This window comes from Bufo gargarizans, chromosome 4 (assembly GCF_014858855.1).
Source record: "Bufo gargarizans isolate SCDJY-AF-19 chromosome 4, ASM1485885v1, whole genome shotgun sequence".
Classification (NCBI taxonomy): domain Eukaryota; kingdom Metazoa; phylum Chordata; class Amphibia; order Anura; family Bufonidae; genus Bufo; species Bufo gargarizans.
Genome location: NC_058083.1, coordinates 516926218 through 516945768, shown reverse-complemented (window position 1 = coordinate 516945768; position 19551 = coordinate 516926218). Strand labels below are relative to the sequence as shown.

The 19551-nt window shown below is 40.3% G+C and overlaps 2 protein-coding genes across 5 annotated transcripts in view; both read left to right on the top strand.

Annotated features, from left to right (window-relative positions):
* The window catches only part of LOC122934014 (zinc finger protein 260-like), a 222488-nt gene that overhangs the window by 101679 nt on the left and 101258 nt on the right, over positions 1 to 19551 (top strand). The window lies entirely within an intron of this gene.
* The window catches only part of LOC122934017 (gastrula zinc finger protein XlCGF26.1-like), a 323260-nt gene that overhangs the window by 240896 nt on the left and 62813 nt on the right, over positions 1 to 19551 (top strand). For 2 of the 4 annotated variants that reach the window (XM_044289146.1, XM_044289145.1), the window contains one exon: positions 17294 to 19283. The exons of 1 other annotated variant lie outside the window; for it this stretch is intronic. In XM_044289146.1, coding sequence (XP_044145081.1) covers positions 17326 to 19005 — 1680 coding nt within the window. In that variant the 5' untranslated portion in view covers positions 17294 to 17325 and the 3' untranslated portion in view covers positions 19006 to 19283. Of the gene's footprint in view, positions 1 to 14527; positions 14585 to 17293; positions 19284 to 19551 lie in introns of those variants that run through there. One more of the 4 variants, XM_044289144.1, reaches the window with a different exon arrangement.

Sequence of the window (19551 nt, the reverse complement as noted above, 5' to 3'; positions counted from 1 at the left end):
TTTGTCTGGTTCACAAAAGAGAAGTAGGGAGGGGTTTCTATTCCCCTCTTTGCTTTGAGCGATTCATTTGGCTTTCTTACTAAGTAATACTAAAGTAATACTAAATCTGAAGAGACTAAACAAATTCCTAACTTACAAGAAATTCCGTATGGAAACAATAAAGTCAACGACAAATTTAGTCTTCCAGAATTGTTGGATGGTGAGCTTGGATCTGGAAGACACTTACTACCACATTCCGATTCATGCCTCGTACCAGAAATTCTCGAGAACAGCAGTTTGGAAAGTTTTTACATCTTCAGTACAGGGCGCTCCCCTTTGGCATATCACAGGCTCCAAGAGTTTTTACAAAGGTGGTAGCAGAGATAGCGGCCATTGTAAGACTAAGAGTTGTACTGTTAATACCTTATCTAGACTATTTTCTGTTGATTTCCCATTCAAAGGAAGAGTTGGAGAGATATATAGATCTTCTATGTGCCGCCTTAGGAGATTTGGCTTGGAAAATAAATTAAGGAAAACTTGTTCCCTCTCAGATTTGTGTGTTTTCAGGAATTCAGTTGGACTCCTGCAAACAAAAGAATTTCCTTCCCCTCCTAAAGAGGGAATCAATCAGGGAGCAGATTTTGTCAATTTTTCACTCCTACCTGTGTACTTTTAGAGAAGCAATGGCTGTGTTGGGTCATATGACGTCCATTATTCCAGAAGTAGCTTATGCACAGATTCACTCCAGAGAGCTGCAGACGGATATTCTGAGATCCTGGGACGGCTCCCCTTACTCTTTGGACCGAGAATTTCACCTTTCATGAAAGGCCCAGGTGTTCCCTGTTATGGTGGACAATACCAAAGAATCTGTCTGTGGGAGTCCAATGGTATTTCAAAGATCAGATAGTGGTTACCACAGACGCCAGTCCCTGGGGTTGGAGAGCTCACTCTCGGAACAGGTACTGGCAAGGGAGGTGGGACCTAAACTCAAGGAAGGCCTCCTCCAACTTCAAGGAACTAAAAGTAGTAAAGATGGCCCTAGAATTAGCAGTTTCAGAGGAAAGGAAAAGGCAAGAAAATAACAGTGGCCTACATAAATCGTCAGGGGGGAACAATTTTTCGTATAGCGGAAGAATGAATGCTTTTCCTTTCAGCATTCCATCTAAAAGGAAAGGAAAACTTGATAGCAGACTTTCTAAGTCGTACATCCATCAAGCATGGGGAATGGTGTCTGAACAAGGACATCTTTTTGGATATAGTCCAAAAATATGGTCATCCCAAAGTAGATCTGTTTGCTTCCAGAGCCAACAGAAAGGTGGAAAGGTTATTCTCCCTCAATCCTTTGGACAGTCCTCTTGCAATAGATGGGTTAGCGCAAGACTGGTGCCGGGAGCTGGGCTATGCCTTCTCCCCCTTCCCCTTTCCCTTTTTGCCTTATTCCCCAAGTATTGAGGAAGAGGGAGCCTCAGTAATCTTCGGAGCTCCGAAGTGGCCAAAGAGATCCTGGTACACAAGCAGTAGAGCCTCCTTGGCCCTTAACTCCTTCACGACTGCAATCTGTATATATACGTGATAGCTGCACATACCCCGTGCAGCTACCATGTATATATACGTTCTGGCAGCTCTTTAATCCAAGCGCTGCAAAGCGCTTGGATTAAAGCTTCTGCCCCTGCCCTGCTGCTGTCACGGACAGCATACAGTGCAGTAATGCCGGCAAGGGACCAATCAGAGTGGCCCCTTGCCGGCAATCGATCCGATTGGTTAGTCTGTGCAGACTAACCAATCGGATCGCGGCAGTGAAAAAAATGCCGGTTTCACATGACCTAACCCCTCAGATGAACGCTGTAAAAAATAAAATAAAAAAACTGTTCCAAAACAGCCAATTTTTGGCCACCTTGTCCCATAAAGTGTAATAATGAATGATCAAAGAATCCTATGTACCCAAAAATGGTACCAATAAAAACCTCAACTCTTTCTGCAAAAAATTAGCCCCTGCAGAAGACGATCGGTAGAAAAATAAAAAACATATGGCGTTCAGAAAACCAATCCAGCAAAATCTGCCTTCCAAAAACCATACGGTGTTCCTTTCCTTCTGCGCCCTGCCGTGCGCCCTTACATCAGTTTACGACCACATGTGGGGTGTTTCTGTAAACTGCAGAATCAGAGTAATAAATATTGAGTTTTGTTTGGCTGTTAACCCTTAATGTGTTAAAGAAATATATGTAATAAAATAGAAAATCTGCTAAAAAAGTGAAATTTAGACATTTCATCTCCATTTTCCTTTAATTCTTGTGGAACACCTAAAGGGTTAATAACGTTTGTAAAATTGGTTTTAAGTAACTTGAGGGGTGTCGTTTCTACAATGGGGTCATTTATGGGGGTATACACTATGTAAGCCCCACAAAGTGACTTCAGACATGAACTAGTCCTTAAAAAGTGGGTTTTGGAAATTTTCTTTAAAATTTTAAGAATTGCTTCTAAACTTCTAAGCCTTGTAATGTCCTAAAAAAATAAAATAACATTTCCAAAATGATGCCAACATAAAGTAGACATGTGGGGAATGTTATGTAATAAATATTTTATGAGGTATCACTTTCTGTTTTAGAAGCAGAGAAATTGAAATTTAGAAAATTGCAAATTTTAAAAAATTTTTGGTAAATTTGGGATTTTTTCATAAATAAAGGTGATATATATTGTGAGCAATTAACACACCAATTAGACGTGATATAACGGTATATTTAAGGGGGCAGTTACAGACATTACTCTGGACTGCAATCTAGCTGGGACACCACCACAAAAGCGATTGGGCTGACGGTTACTATACCATCTAAACTATCTATTTCACCCCTGATGAATCTGTTAGCATCACCTGGCAGAGGAAACGCGTCGGGAAATACCTTTGAAAGAAGGGAAATACCTTTTAAAGAAACATCGTAACAGGACAGCATTGGAAGATAACAATAGGGCCAGAATAACAGGGAAAGCCACCGAGAAGTGGGGTCGCTCCGCAGGGGGTGATTCTCCCGCATTTAGGCGGGAGACCTCTCCGCTTTTAGGCAGGAGAATAATAGTCTATCAGGGACATTCTCCTACCTGTCTGACCTACTGCTTCAAGCTACTCAGCAATTGAACTTTATCTGGAACCATGGGGATCATAATAAATGGTCATACCATTGTATTATATTTATGTGATAGGACTACGTATGTGTGTGCATAAAATTATGTGTTACATACATATACGCAGTACCTAATAATTTACGTCTGAGCAAAGTTATGAATGTTTTCCGTTTCATGCAGTCATCATCATTACTACTGTGGGACATATATGTTATATATAATATCTGATAAAAGCTAAGTTTTAAAGTAGGATAATAAATCAGTGATACAGTTTAATTGTTCCTACAACATATTTATCCTTAACCATTACTGTGATTTGTTTTTTGATAATGGCAAGCTTCCTATCCGGCCCTATTAACACTGATCAGTGGTTAGCTGAGGCCTCACAGGTATTCTCAGATAAAAATATAGAGACAAAGGACGCCCCGGGTAATCTAAAATCACTATTCAAAGAACTATATACATGTTACAGAGACAACATCAAATCATGGTGGGAGACTCAGTCTCTTGAAAATTATATAAAGGCTGAGATTGTTCCTAAAGGGCTGCGCATTCCCATTACTCCAGCACTTAGATCACAGTCACCTGACTTACTGACCAAGTGGGAAAAAACATTGACAGAAAGCTCCCTTAACCTTATGAGACTTTTGCTCTCTGAAGAACGCATCACTTTAGAAAAAACATCCATAAGACTTAAAACACTAATTGAACAGACTCCAAAATATAAGGACGATCCGGAGTTCTCCAAAAAAGAAAACAATCTACAATCCTCTGTGGAAAAATACCACATTTCAATTAAAGAGAGAAAGCACAATCAGTATAAAAAAGACCTTCTTGAATTCAAAGAAAAACGAGCATACCTACATTTAAACGCCCAAACAAGTTTACCCCCAAAAGAAATTTCATCATCTGAAATTGAGTCCTCAGACACAGAAAGATCGACTGATCACTCATATCGTGGGAAACCAAGATATAGAGGTAACGGGAGACAAAGAGGCCCCAGAACCAGAAATCAAAAATGGGGAAACCAGTCGAGGAACAATCAACCAGAAGGACCCTCGTCCTCTGGACCCTCTACTTCATCCTCCAATTTTTTAGAGCAGGGGGGAGCACCCTATCACTTCAGGGACCGTCCCAGACAAGAAAAATAGACTCCATACAGGAAGGCCAGATAATTAATCTAACTAGAAAAATCTTCTCCGAGGTTGAAATGCAAGTACTCACTAGAGGTATATCATTTATACCAACAACCAGATTTAGCTCTTTCCTCTGGATCAAAGACCTCCATCTATTTTGTCGTAAGCTCAAATGGCATAAGTTTTACAGGCATAATGATCTTGAGGAAAGCGCTAGACTAGGTATTCCATTGGATGACCTCCCACTGGCCAGAACGATGGCCGAACTCCTCGGAGAAGGAAATAAAACACTGGGGAAGGCCCCTTCACAAATTTGAAACCCAAAAGCACTAAATTTCCACCTCCAATCGAATCAAATACGATTGACCTTTTCCAGCATATAGTCACGAAAGAACTGGAAAAATTGGATCAAAAAAGAATTCAGAGCAAAATGAATTTAAATAAACTTGAAACAGAGGCTATGATCAAAATACAGGAAGACCATGACCTAATACTAAAACCCTCAGACAAAGGGGGAAACCTGGTCGTCATGGATCATGCCATGTATCAACAGATGTGTAACTCGATTCTAAATGACAAAAACTGCTACAACATCCTCGAAAGGGACCCCACTTTGGAATTTAATACTGATTTGGAGTCTTTACTTATACAGGCTCTTGATAACAAACTAATATCAAATGATGAACTCAAATTCATGCTTATCCCCTATCCTCAGACTGCCACTTTTTACACAATCCCTAAAATTCACAAAGGACTCACACCACTCAAGGGACGCCCCATAGTATCAGGGATAAACTCGATTACCCAAAACATTGGTGTATACGTTGATAAGATACTGAGACCTTTCGTGACAGCACTCCCATCGTATATCAGGGATACCCCGGATTTACTAACTAAAATTGATGGGTTACAGCTAGAGGATGGGATACTACTGGCCTCAATAGATGTTGAGGCGCTTTATAGCAACATCCCCCACGACCTGGGATTATATGCAGTCGAATATTATCTTAAAACTAGGGGTACTCAATTCATAGCGCATAATGAGTTTACCTACAAGCTGACAGAGTTTGTTCTTAGACACAATTTTTTTCTTTTTAACTCCAGGTTCTTCCACCAGCTCAGGGGCACAGCAATGGGGAGCCCCTGTGCCCCCACCTATGCCAACCTGTTCCTGGGCTGGTGGGAGGATACCCTGGTATTCACGGAGGATAGCATCTGGACGCCTAGGATTGTCTTCTGGGGCCGCTATATCGACGATATTCTGATATTCTGGAGCGGCTCCAGAGGGCAGTTCTCGGAATTTGTAGCTTACCTAAATAACAACAAAATAGGTATGCACTTCACCTCAGAGGTCAACTGAGCACAGTCTGGCTTTCCTGGATCTATACATCTCCCTAAATAACGGAATGATTTCCACCAAAACATACAGGAAACCCACAGCCACAAATAATTTACTAAGATGGGAGAGTCATCACCCCACAAGTCTAAAATGCTGGTATTCCCAAGGGTCAATATCTTCGGATCCGAAGAAATTGTACCCGGAAGGCAGACTTTTCACAATCAAGCCAATGACCTGAGAGTCAGATTTAGCCAAAGGGGATACCCGTCCCAACCACTACAAAAAGCCTTTAATACGGCATTAAATGTAGAAAGAACGGAACTATTGTCTCCTAAACAAAAACCCACAGCAGATCACAAGTTCCGTATTATAGGCACCTACGATAATTATAATAGACAAGTCAAGGATATCCTTCAAAAATACTGGGATCTGCTACTCACTGACCCTGATATAGAGGAGACCCTTCCCCCTTACCCGGTAATTACTTATCGTAGAGGAAGATCACTGGGGGACAGATTCGTACATAGCCACTATTTACCGATTAAAAAATCTGGAACTTGGCTAGACAGGAAACCCCTAGGCATGTACAAATGTGGGACTTGCATAGCCTGTCCACACATTATCAAGACAAAATCCTTCTCCAGCAGCGTCACTAATAAAACATACACCATCAGGGACTTTGCAAATTGCAAAACCACAGGGGTGGTATATCTATGCACATGCATTTGCAATCTTCAGTACGTTGGCAAAACCAAGAGAGAACTCAGGAGGAGGATTGGAGATCATCTGGGAGACATCAGACACCAACGGGACACCCCAATTGCTAGGCACATTCAGATCTGTCACGATGGAGACTCCAGGGTTTTAAAATTTTGTGTCATAGAGGTGATACGTCCATCTCCCAGAGGCGGTGACCTCAATAGAAAAATATTACAGAAAGAGACTGAGTGGACTCACAGGCTAAAGACAGTTAGTCCGCTCGGCCTAAACGAGATTCTGTCTTTTGGCTGTTTTATTTAGGCCCCGGGCGTCTAAAATACTCAGACCCACTTGACAAGTGTAAAGATAATAACAATAATACATATACGGAATAGGAACTATACTACATCTACCGAGATAGGTAATAGTCACAACTATCTATAAACAGGAGGGTTGGGAATTAATAAAGGCCCAGGACATATCATGAATTATGTTTATAATGCCTCAAGTCCTGGACCGATCTCCCTCCCACTCCCACAAATGTCCCCCATTCATGCACCAGTACACCCCACAACCTAAACATACCCGTAGGCCCTGTGTGTATGTTGCTATATGTACGGGTATATACATGTGTATATATACAGATATCAGTATGTGTGTATATAGATGTATACATGTATATCGGAAAAAGTAGACAAAACAAAGAAATTGAATTGGACCGGGATGCGAAAAAATGTTTGATATGTAACCAATATGATAGACCATATCATCTTGATCCGGACCTATTCTTAATACCACATATATACATTGATATAAATAAATATGTTTTGTCCACTACCGTACATATTTGATGGAAGGAGTAAGATATATAGCTCTCCTTTCCAATCACCTTGACGCCTTAATATGACGTCAATGCGTTCCATAGTGATGCGGACCATCATCCAGTGACGCCGATGCGTTCCACACTATACGCGTGGCGTCACAGGCAAAAGGATCAGCCGACTGGACGCACGACGTGCACGTGATGCGTTCCACGGGGCTAAGCAAAACAATGCGCACGCGCAGAGTGACGTAGTTCCGTATCCGCCTCTAACCCAAATGGAACGCACGCCGGAAAAAGAGCAATGGCGAAAAAAAGAAAAGGTATGTGAGCAATTAACACACCAATTAGACGTGATATAACGGTATATTTAAGGGGGCAGTTACAGACATTACTCTGGACTGCAATCTAGCTGGGACACCACCACAAAAGCGATTGGGCTGACGGTTACTATACCATCTAAACTATCTATTTCACCCCTGATGAATCTGTTAGCATCACCTGGCAGAGGAAACGCGTCGGGAAATACCTTTGAAAGAAGGGAAATACCTTTTAAAGAAACATCGTAACAGGACAGCATTGGAAGATAGCAATAGGGCCAGAATAACAGGGAAAGCCACCGAGAAGTGGGGTCGCTCCGCAGGGGGTGATTCTCCCGCATTTAGGCGGGAGACCTCTCCGCTTTTAGGCAGGAGAATAATAGTCTATCAGGGACATTCTCCTACCTGTCTGACCTACTGCTTCAAGCTACTCAGCAATTGAACTTTATCTGGAACCATTTTTTTCAGTAGACAACGGTAACCACCACAGACCCCCTTGATCACGCAAACGGTCGGAATATCTTGATCACACCTGGCCCATGCAACAAACCGTGAGTGGGGATCATAATAAATGGTCATACCATTGTATTATATTTATGTGATAGGACTACGTATGTGTGTGCATAAAATTATGTGTTACATACATATACGCAGTACCTAATAATTTACGTCTGAGCAAAGTTATGAATGTTTTCCGTTTCATGCAGTCATCATCATTACTACTGTGGGACATATATTTTATATATAATATCTGATAAAAGCTAAGTTTTAAAGTAGGATAATAAATCAGTGATACAGTTTAATTGTTCCTACAACATATTTATCCTTAACCATTACTGTGATTTGTTTTTTGATATATATTGACTCAAATTTATGACTGTCATGAAGTACAATGTGTCACGAGAAAACATTCTCAGAATGGCGTGGATAAGTAAAAGTGTTCCAAAGCTATTACCACTTAAAGTGACGCATGTCAGATTTGTAAATTTTGACCTGGACACTGGGGCATCAATGACCTTTGGTCATGAAAGGGTTAAAGAGGACCTTTCATCAGAGTTAAACTTCTAAATTAACTATGCAGGCGTGTAGAGCGGCGCCCAGGGACCCCCCTGCACTTACTGGTATACCTGGGCGCCGCTCCGTTCTCCCGTAATTGCCTCCGGTATCTTTACAGTTAGGCTCCACTCAGGGGAACCTGCCGGCGCCTCCTTCTCCAATGCTGCAGCGCTGGCCAATCACAGCGCTCAGCTCATAGCCTGAGAGAGAGCTGAGCGCTCAGATTTCTGAGTCTCAGACTTCCACTGGAATCAGGATGTGGTGTTGCCATCTTTTTGTCCAAATCCTGCGAATCCGTTAGAGGAAAAATTCCACTGTCTGGATGTCGGAAGATGTTTGTTATGTTACTTAGATTCCACAGCATCTTGGAGAATAGATGAGAATCTATTAAAGTGGTTGTCCGGGTTCAGAGCTGAACCCGGACATACCTCCATTTTCACTCAGGCAGCCCCCCTGACTTGAGCATCGAGCAGTTCATGCTCCAATGCTCTCCTTTGCCCTGCGCTAAATCGCGCAGGGCAAAGGCATTTTCTGGAGTTCCGGTGACGTACCGGGGCTCTCCATGGGGCTGCCAGGAAGCCCGGTGATGTCACCGGCACTGATGGGCTGGCTTTAGCGCTGCCCTAGCCTGTAAAACAGCTAGGGCAGCGCTAAAGCACGCCCCTCAGAGCGGTGATGTCACTGAACACACTGCTGGGTGGAAGCCTCCGACCGGCAGTGTGTTATTGTAAACAAGAGCCCTTGCCCTGCGCGATCTAGTGCAGGGCAAGGGAGAGCATCGGAGCATGAGATGCTCCGATACTAACATCAAGGGTGCTGCTTGGGTGAAATTATGGGTATGTCTGGGTTCAGCTCTGAACCCAGACAACCCCTTTAATACAATTTCATGGTAGATTCAAGGGTCACAAGGCTTCTACTAGTGCAATTGCTAGATGGGTCAAAAATGCCATTTCCCTTACCTATTCTTTGAACTTGTCTACCCCAACTGGGTTTGGGGCACATTCAATAAGAGCAGTTGCTGCCTCTTTGGCAGAAAAGGCGGATGCTTCACTGGCCCAATTCTGCAGAGCAGCCACTTGGAGTTCTCCTCATACCTTTTTTAGACACTATAGGATGCATCTAAATTCAGATGCAGCATTCGGGGGGAAAGTACTTCAGACAGTAGTCCCCCTCCTTCCCCTAAAAGTTTAACTTCTAGTTTATTCTCGCAAGGGTGCTGTCATGGGTGAGGGGAAAACAAAAATTACTCTTACCAGTAATTGTTTTTCTTGAAACCCATGACAGCACCAGCTTCCCGAAATTTTCCACCCTTAACTTACTTTAATCTTTTAAAAAAAAAAAAAAAGGGGGAGAAATTTGCCAATTGGGCAGATAGATGCATAATATTGAATAGGGATATAATGTTCTGAACTGGTGCCCTTTTTTTGTATTGTCTCTTTTCTTATTTAAAGCCTATTCTTTGGTGGTTGGCACGCCTCCGGAGGTTTGGTTATTATAATCACTGAGGTGTGGTGGGGGCATGAACCATTTTATCTCTTCAGGTTTCCTGTCTCTGGAGGACATAGTCGCATGGGTGCTCTCATGGTTTTTAAGCAAAAAAATTACCGGTAAGAGCAATTTTTGTTTTCCAGCTAGACAAGGCGGAAATGTCTGGGAACCCTGGGTTTCTCCCCCTTGGTGAAGTTTTCAATAATTTGGCAATTATCATGGTCACCATTAAGTAACATTATGTCCCTTCTTTATATGTTTCAGCGCTTACTGAAGCTATGCGCAGGCGCTCTGATGTAGTTTACTTCAGCTCCATGTTTCTTATGAAAGAAGCGCAGGCGCAGACTGTAATGGCAATTCACATGCGCAGTAACTATTAGAATGCAGGCGGCCATCTTTGATGTGATTCTCTATCTGTATATGCAGCTCACGCTGTGATGTGTATACATGGTGGCGGGGCATGCGCAGTAAAAATACAGGGACAGCAGCAGCGTGATAGATCCTCATGGAGTCCGGGGCAGGGGAGCCATGTACATGATTGTTTTTATCCATCAGCACAGATGCACTTTGTGTATTACCACTAATCATACAATTTACCCATATATTGAGATGACAAGATCAAGATCTGAATTTCACGGAATTATGGACAATGATATATGTCTGTATAGTTTGTACACTGATTGAATCATGGTGACGTTTGTTACTGTACTATTCTTACCACACTTTATTTACCGCTTAAAGAACAGTCCTATTTTTATTTTTGCATTTTCGAATTTTTCCTCCCCACGTTCCAATAGCCATAATTTTTTTTTTTTTTTTTTTTTACGTTTACATAGCCTATTTTTTGCAGGACAAGATACATTTTTTTTAATGCCACCTATGTGTTGTATTGGCAAACAGGAAAAAAATTCTTTGGGGTGAAATTGAAAAGAACCAATGCATTGAAGCAACTGCCATGTGATTGGTTGACTAGATAATCGCATTAATGAGAAATAGAACAGGTGTTCCTAATAACTCTTTAGGTGAATATATATTATATATATATATATATATATATATATATACATACATACATACATACATACACGCAGTATAAAAAAAAGGAAAGCAGCACAATCAAAAGTGGATGAGTGAAATCTCTCTCAGGATCACTGACCAGAATCCAAAGTTTGATAAAAATAGAAAAAGAGGCTTTGGAGCCTTTGTCAAGCATTGTGTCATGTGCCAAACAGTATATTATATATATACTGTGTATGTGTGTATATATATATATATATATATATATATATACACACACATGGTAATTGTCCCATAAGGAGCATAATCAATTAACCCCTTAACGCTCTGCAGTAACCCCGCTCCATACGCGGAGGGTGCCGAACGTATCATACAGCTGGCACCCGGCTGCAATGACAAGGAGCAGCGGTCGCGTCCGTCACTAAACCCTTCAGGTGCTGCGATCAACGCTGATTGCAGCACCTGTGAGTTAAGGCAGACAAATATGGTTCCCTCTGCCTTCCGATCAGAGCCTCCGCAGTGAAATCATGGGGCTCCGATCGGTTGCCATGGCAGCCTGGACGCTGCTGAAGTGTTTCGGGCCTGCCATGGTAATCTCCCTGCTGAGCTATGCACGAGGCACAGCTCAGAATGGACAGTGTAAAAATTCTATTCATAGAGCTCTATTAGGGTGAATAGGAGAAGGGATCAAAAGATACCACGTTCTAGCCCCCTATTAATAGTTTGTTGTTGTTTTGTAAAGGGAACCTGTCACCGGGATTGTGTGTATAGAGCTGAGGACATGGGTTGCTAGATGGCCGCTAGCATATCCGCAATATCCAGTGCCCATAGCTCTGTGTACTTTTATTGTGTAAAAAAAACGCTTTGATACATATGCAAATTAACATAAGAGTCATATCTTACTTGTGTGACCAGAGAAGAGTCATATTTTCAAGCTCTGATTCATCTCAGGTTAATTTGCATATGTATCAAGTCGGTTTTTATACACAATAAAAGCACACAGAGCTATGGGGACTGGGTATTGCGGATTTGCTAGTGGCCATCTAGCAACCCATGTCCTCAGCTCTATATCCAAAATCCTGGTGACAGGTTCCCTTTAAGTGAAAAAAAACAACTTTAAAAACACCAAAATATTAAAAGCTTAAAACACTCCCCTTTCCCAATTTTACATATAAATATATACAAAGAATAAAAAATAAACATTAGGTATCACCGCATCTGAAAATATCAGAACTATTAAAATATGAAAAAAAAAATAGCTTACCAATAAAAACTACAAGCCCGAAATATAAATGTAGACCGAAATATAAAAAAGTTATAGCTGGCAAAATATGGCGATGCAGAGAAATTATATATATTTTTTTAAGTAATTAAAATAAAAACTATACAAGTTTGGTATTGCCGCAATCATATCGAGCCGCACAATAAGGACGTCAGGTCATTTTTAGTGCACAGGGAACGCCGTGATGTCAAAACTCCAAAACGTGGATAACTGACACTATTAACTGAATGGCACACTGACTATGTCCATTAAGTCCATGAACGACATATAAAGCCAACTAAGAGAGTCAGTGTATCAAAGCCAAATAACATCCCTCTGCAAGAAAGAGACATAATTTAAGGCAACTTACATAACATCCCCATAATATTGCCTCTCATTCAACAATTAAAGTGGCTATAGATAATATAGCGGTACAAGATAACAGGAGTGATAAAAATATATGAAAAACAAGTGAAAGAATCACGTGATTATTGTCCTAACATTACATGCGTGAGCTCCGTATATTAAGTATTTATTTATTTTTTTAAAGTGGACCGTGACCATACTAAATATTGTTTGTTTACATATATGTGACATTTTGTATTTTATTTTATTAGTTTTTCTATTCATTTCTTATAATTTCTATTGCATTTATTAAATTTATTTATTTATTAAATGTGTGTGTGTGTGTATATATATATATATATATATATATATCAATCATATTAATATAAAAAAAACTAAATATATATAAAATATATCTATGTGAAGAGAACCAAGACAATAATCATGATTACTCCTTGTGTGAAATCGTGCCAAAAATACATGGTCATGTGAATAATGTATGAAAATCATGATACATAATCAACAAAATCATATATCGTACAATTACAATAGAACACTGTATGTGTATAAATGTGTGTGCACCAAATAACAGATTATTTATTAGTCATCATTATACACCAGCAATAATGATAAAAGATAAAAATACAAATAATAATAAAGAATGGTGAGTGAAGAAACAAACAAGGTCGTGCATAAATCTGCACGCAAATTCACACACGCAGGTTTATACACGGCCCACATGAAATAGGGAAAAACAAAAGTGCCAAACAGTGAAAAGTGCCAAGTGTGAAAGTGCAAAAAGTTATGGAGAGAACCAGTGTAAAATAAATATATATATTGTAAATGACTAATTAATTAGATTCATATAAAAATAATTTAAATTTAAAAATCCAAATTCATATAATATGACACCATAATATGCCCCACAGTCCATAATATTTGTAAAGGGGTCCAAATGGAATATGTTCACTATGTTCACTTTCTAAAGTGTCATATAGTACCAACAAGGTCCACAATGTCCGTTGTTTCATCGTCAGGTGAAATGTGCATGATTCTATCATCTGGGTTGCATAAAAGACAAAAAAAAAAGGGAAAGAAAGGAAAGAACACATTAGTTAAAAAAAATACTTTAAAAACAACCAAACCAGTGACTAAACCGGTCAGAGACCCCTACTTCGAACAAAATGTAAATTATTTTTTTTTTAATCAAATCTTTTTTATTGTTGCAAATAAGGTAAAGTTATGAAACAATATTCACATGTCTTGTCTTTTTCCAGATCTTACAATTACACTACAGCGTAGAATTACATGGTAACATAAAGACATAAAAATGCCTCCATTACATGTATATATACACTCACCTAAAGAATTATTAGGAACACCATACTAATACGGTGTTGGACCCCCTTTTGCCTTCAGAACTGCCTTAATTCTACGTGGCATTGATTCAACAAGGTGCTGATAGCATTCTTTAGAAATGTTGGCCCATATTGATAGGATAGCATCTTGCAGTTGATGGAGATTTGAGGGATGCACATCCAGGGCACGAAGCTCCCATTCCACCACATCCCAAAGATGCTCTATTGGGTTGAGATCTGGTGACTGTGGGGGCAATTTTAGTACAGTGAACTCATTGTCATGTTCAAGAAACCAATTTGAAATGATTCAAGCTTTGTGACATGGTGCATTATCCTGCTGGAAGTAGCCATCAGAGGATGGGTACATGGTGGTCATGAAGGGATGGACATGGTCAGAAACAACGCTCAGGTAGCCCGTGGCTTTTAAATGATGGCCAATTGGCACTAAGGGGCCTAAAGTGTGCCCAGAAAACATCCCCCACACCATTACACCACCACCACCAGCCTGCACAGTGGTAACAAGGCATGATGGATACATGTTCTCATTCTGTTTACGCCAAATTCGGACTCTACCATTTGAATGTCTCAACAGAAATCGAGACTCATCAGACCAGGCAACATTTTTCCAGTCTTCAACAGTCCAATTTTGGTGAGCTCGTGCAAATTGTAACCTTTTTTTTCTATTTGTAGTGGAGATGAGTGGTACCCGCTGGGGTCTTCTGCTGTTGTAGCCCATCCGCCTCAAGGTTGTGCGTGTTGTGGCTTCACAAATGCTTTGCTGCATACCTCGGTTGTAACGAGTGGTTATTTCAGTCAACATTGCTCTTCTATCAGCTTGAATCAGTCATTTTCGCCCACAGGATTGCCGCATACTGGATGTTTTTCCCTTTTCACACCATTCTTTGTAAACCCTAGAAATGGTTGTGCCTGAAAATCCCAGTAACTGAGCAGATTGTGAAATACTCAGACCGGTCCCGTCTGGCACCAACAACCATGCCACGCTCAAAATTGCTTAAATCACCTTTCTTTCCCATTCTGACATTCAGTTTGGAGTTCAGGAGATTGTCTTGACCAGGACCACAACCCTAAATGCATTGAAGCAACTGCCATGTGATTGGTTGACTAGATAATTGCATTAATGAGAAATAGAACAGGTGTTCCTAATAATTCTTTAGGGGAGTGTATATTTTTAGGTGATTTTATTTATGTGTGATTAAATCTGGGATATATAGAGCAACCATCCCACTGTCCCTCACTTCCCCTGACAAAGCCATTTGGCGAAACGCGTTGGGTAGGTGAGGGACACTGGTATGGGAGATTTGATTATACTTTGTGAACTGGTAAGCCTCCCCTTTGCTTTTTTGGCTCTCCACTACATTACTATTTGCCATCTCATTGTTAGATTGGATATACAATATCACACTACTATGTGTGATCTTACAATGATAGACGGGCTTCTACATTTTTGTGTAGTCTGTAGTTGAGATCCATTTACTTTTTTCTTCCTTCATTTCCTCTTTTGGATCAAGTATTTTACTATGCAATTTATATGTGACTAGCTAGAAGATGTTTTTGCTGTGATAACCCTTTATACTTATTATTATCACCTAGTCCCATCCCAGCTGTCCCTCTTTTATTGTCTTCTGTCCCACTGAATGGCGGGGACTCCATTGTATATGTTTTTACATACGTGTATTTAATAAAGAGATCTTTTTGCTAATAAGATGGTTATTTGTAGTTTATAAGGCCTCTTTCACACTTGCGTTGTCCGGATCCGGCGTCTACTCCACTTGCCGGAATTACACGCTGGATCCGGAAAAACGCAAGTGTACTGAAAGCATTTGAAGACGGATCCGTCTTCAAAATGCTTTCAGTGTTACTATGGCACCCAGGACGCTATTAAAGTCCTGGTCGCCATAGTAGGAGCGGGGGAGCGGTATATTTACAGTCCATGCGGCTCCCGCGGCGCTCCAGAATGACGTCAGAGCGCCCGATGCACATGGATGACGTGCCATGCGATCACGTCATCCATGTGCTCGGGGCGCCCTGACGTCACTCTGGAGCGCCCTGGGAGCCGCACGGACTGTAAGTATACCGCTCCCCCGCTCATACTATGGCAACCAGGACTTTAATAGCGTCCTGGGTGCCATAGTAACACTGAAAGCATTTTGAAGACGGATCCGTCTTCAAATGCTTTCAGTACACTTGCGTTTTTCCGGATCCAGCGTGTAATTCCGGCACGTGGAGTAGACGCCGGATCCGGACAACGCAAGTGTGAAAGAGGCCTTATAAACTACAAATAACCATCTTATTGGCAAAAAGATCGGAGCTGCATGGACGGTAAGTATGCTGCTCCCCCGCTCCCCGCTACACTTTACCATGGCTGCCAGGACTTTAGCGTCTTGGCAGCCATGGTAACCATTCAGAAAAAGCTAAACGTCGGATCCGGCAATGCGCCGAAACGATGTTTAGCTTAAGGCCGGATCCGGATCAATGCCTTTCAATGGGCATTAATTCCGTATCCAGCCTTGCGGCAAGTCTTCAGGATTTTTGGCCGGAGCAAAAAGCGCAGCATGCTGCGGTATTTTCTCCGGCCAAAAAACGTTCCGTTCCGGAACTGAAGACATCCTGATGCATCCTGAACGGATTTCACTCCATTCAGAATGCATTAGGATAAAACTGATCAGGATTCTTCCGGCATAGAGCCCCGACGACGGAACTCTATACTGGAAGAAAAGAACGCAGGTGTGAAAGAGCCCTAACCTGGCTATACACTATGTTTATGTAGGGTTTGTATTATTCTGTGTGGCCCTAATAAGCGTTATATAGGTTTAGATAGATTGTTAAATAAATAAATAAATTGTTAGATAAATAGATGGATAAAAAAGATATCTATGAGCTAATAGATAAATTGATAAATAGATATTCATTGTATAAATCCTGGGTGTATATGTTAGAGCTATAAATGTGATATGAACAGACCATTATATATACAGTACATGCTGGTATTATTTATATGTATGTGGTATATGAGAAATAATATATTTACTATATCTGTGATAGATAGAAGGTGGGCTTTCAGCTTCAATTTCTGGTGTGTTTTGTGCTAAAGTGCAGTTTGCGGTCAGTGTGTGAGACGGACACCAGCTTATAGCACTGACTCACAGATCCCTTGTGAACCTATGAAGATGCTTTCTTCACCACAAGAGTGGAAAATACAAGTGAACAGCCTGGTGACCTAACATCATAATCTACTGGTCTAATGTCAGATTTTATTTATATAGAAATGTTCTAAAATATATGTAACTTTAAGGTTCTATTATTTAAAAATTATAAAACTCAGATTTATTGTTGGCAGATGACTGTACCAGGAGCTCAGAGAAACATGTGATGTCAGATTTTAAAACAGATGATTGTGGTGTCGCAGAAGATACACATGAAGAGCATGCCATTATCTCAGCTGTATCCTCAGCATTTCACAGCAAAGGTCTATCATCACATCCTTTGGATGGATTTCAATCTTATGATTCCTCACAGACTGTTAAGCAAAATAAAAGCAACAGAAGAAGTGTTCATCATCAAAGAAGTCACACAAGGGAGAATGCTCTTTCATGCCCAGAATGTTGGAAATTTTGTAAATCTAAATCAGATCTTATTAGACATCAGAGAACTCACACAGGGGAGAAGCCATTTTCATGTTCAGAATGTGGGAAATGTTTTATTGATAAATCAACTCTTGTTATACATGAGAGAAGTCACACAGGGGGGAAGCCATTTTCTTGTTTACAATGTGGGAAATCTTATAAAAAGAAATCATGTCTTGTTATACATGAGAGAAGTCACACAGGGGAGAAGCCATTTTCTTGTTTAGAATGTGGGAAATCTTTCATAAATAAATCAAATCTAGTTGCACATCAGAGAATTCACACAGGGGAGAAGCCGTTTTCTTGTTTAGAATGTGGGAAATGTTTTACTGATAAATCAACTCTTGTTAAACATCAGAGGATTCACACAGGGGAGAAGCCATTTTCATGTTCAGAATGTGGGAAATGTTTTCAGCAGAAATCAAATCTTCTTAACCATCAGAGAATTCACACAGGGGCGAAGCCATTTTCTTGTTCAGAATGTGGGAAATCTTACACACAGAAATCATATCTTGTTATACATGAGAGAAATCACACAGGGGAGAAGCCATATTCTTGTTTAGAATGTGGGAAATCTTTCATAAATAAATCAAATCTAGTTTCACATCAGAGAATTCACACAGGGGAGAAGCCATTTTCTTGTTTAAAATGTGAGAAATGTTTTGCTGATAAATCAACTCTTGTTATACATGAGAGAAGTCACACAGGGGAGAAGCCATTTTCTTGTTTAGAATGTGGGAAATCTTTCATAAATAAATCAAATCTAGTTGCACATCACAGAATTCACACAGGGGAGAAGCCATTTTCTTGTTTAAAATGTGAGAAATGTTTTACTGATAAATCAAGTCTTGTTATACATGAGAGAAGTCACACAGGGGAGAAGCCATTTTCTTGTTTAGAATGTGGGAAATCTTTCATAAATAAATCAAGTCTAATTGCACATCAGAGAATTCACACAGGTGAGAAGCCATTTTCTTGTTTAGAATGTGGGAAAGCTTTCATAAATAAATCAACTCTGGTTACACATCATAAAATTCACACAGGGGAGAAGCCAGTTTCTTGTTTAGAATGTGGGAAATCGTTCATAAATAAATCAACTCTTGTTAGACATCAGAGAATTCACACAGGGGAGAAGCCTTTTTCTTGTTTACAATGTGAAAAATGTTTTACTGATAAATCTACTCTTGTTATACATGAGAGAAATCACACAGGGGAGAAGCCCTTTTCTTGTTTAGAATGTGGGAAATCTTTTATAAAAAAGTCAACTCTTGTTAGACATCAGAGAATACACACAGGGGAGAAGCAATTTTCCTGTTTACAATGTGGGAAATCTTATACAAAGAAATCATATCTTGTTATACATGAGAGAAATCACACAGGGGAGAAGCCATTTTCTTTCTTTCATACAGAAATCAAATCTTTTTAAACATCAGAGAATTCACACTGGAAAGAAGTGATTCTATTGTTCAGAATGTGATAACTAGAGATGAGCGATCTTTTGAAAAATTCAAATCTGCAGCTTGGTCAAAGTTCAAAAAGAAATTTGATTAGTTCTGAAATTTGTCATGAATTACTATGTTAAAACCCCATTTAGCCTATCATTCAATGAGACCATTTTTAATGGCCCCTTAGACCTGTCTATCGGCCATTAAAAACGGTAATACGCTTATATGCACATATGGTCTTTTGGGTAAAAAAATTTATTAAAAAAAACACTCGCTTCATCCATTTGCTCACACAGGGGCTGTCTCCTCTCTTGATTGAAAAAGACCTGCAGAAGTACCTGCTCTTAGCGTGATGACTTCACCATGTGATCATGCTGGGAGAGCACGGTGACATCATCACACTGAGTGCAGGTCCTTCAACAGGTCTTTTTTAGTCAAGAGAGGAGTGGACTGCTTCTGGACGAGAAAGTGGATAAGGTGAGTACATTTTTTTTCCTGTTATTTCTCAGACAACTCCAGCCACCATA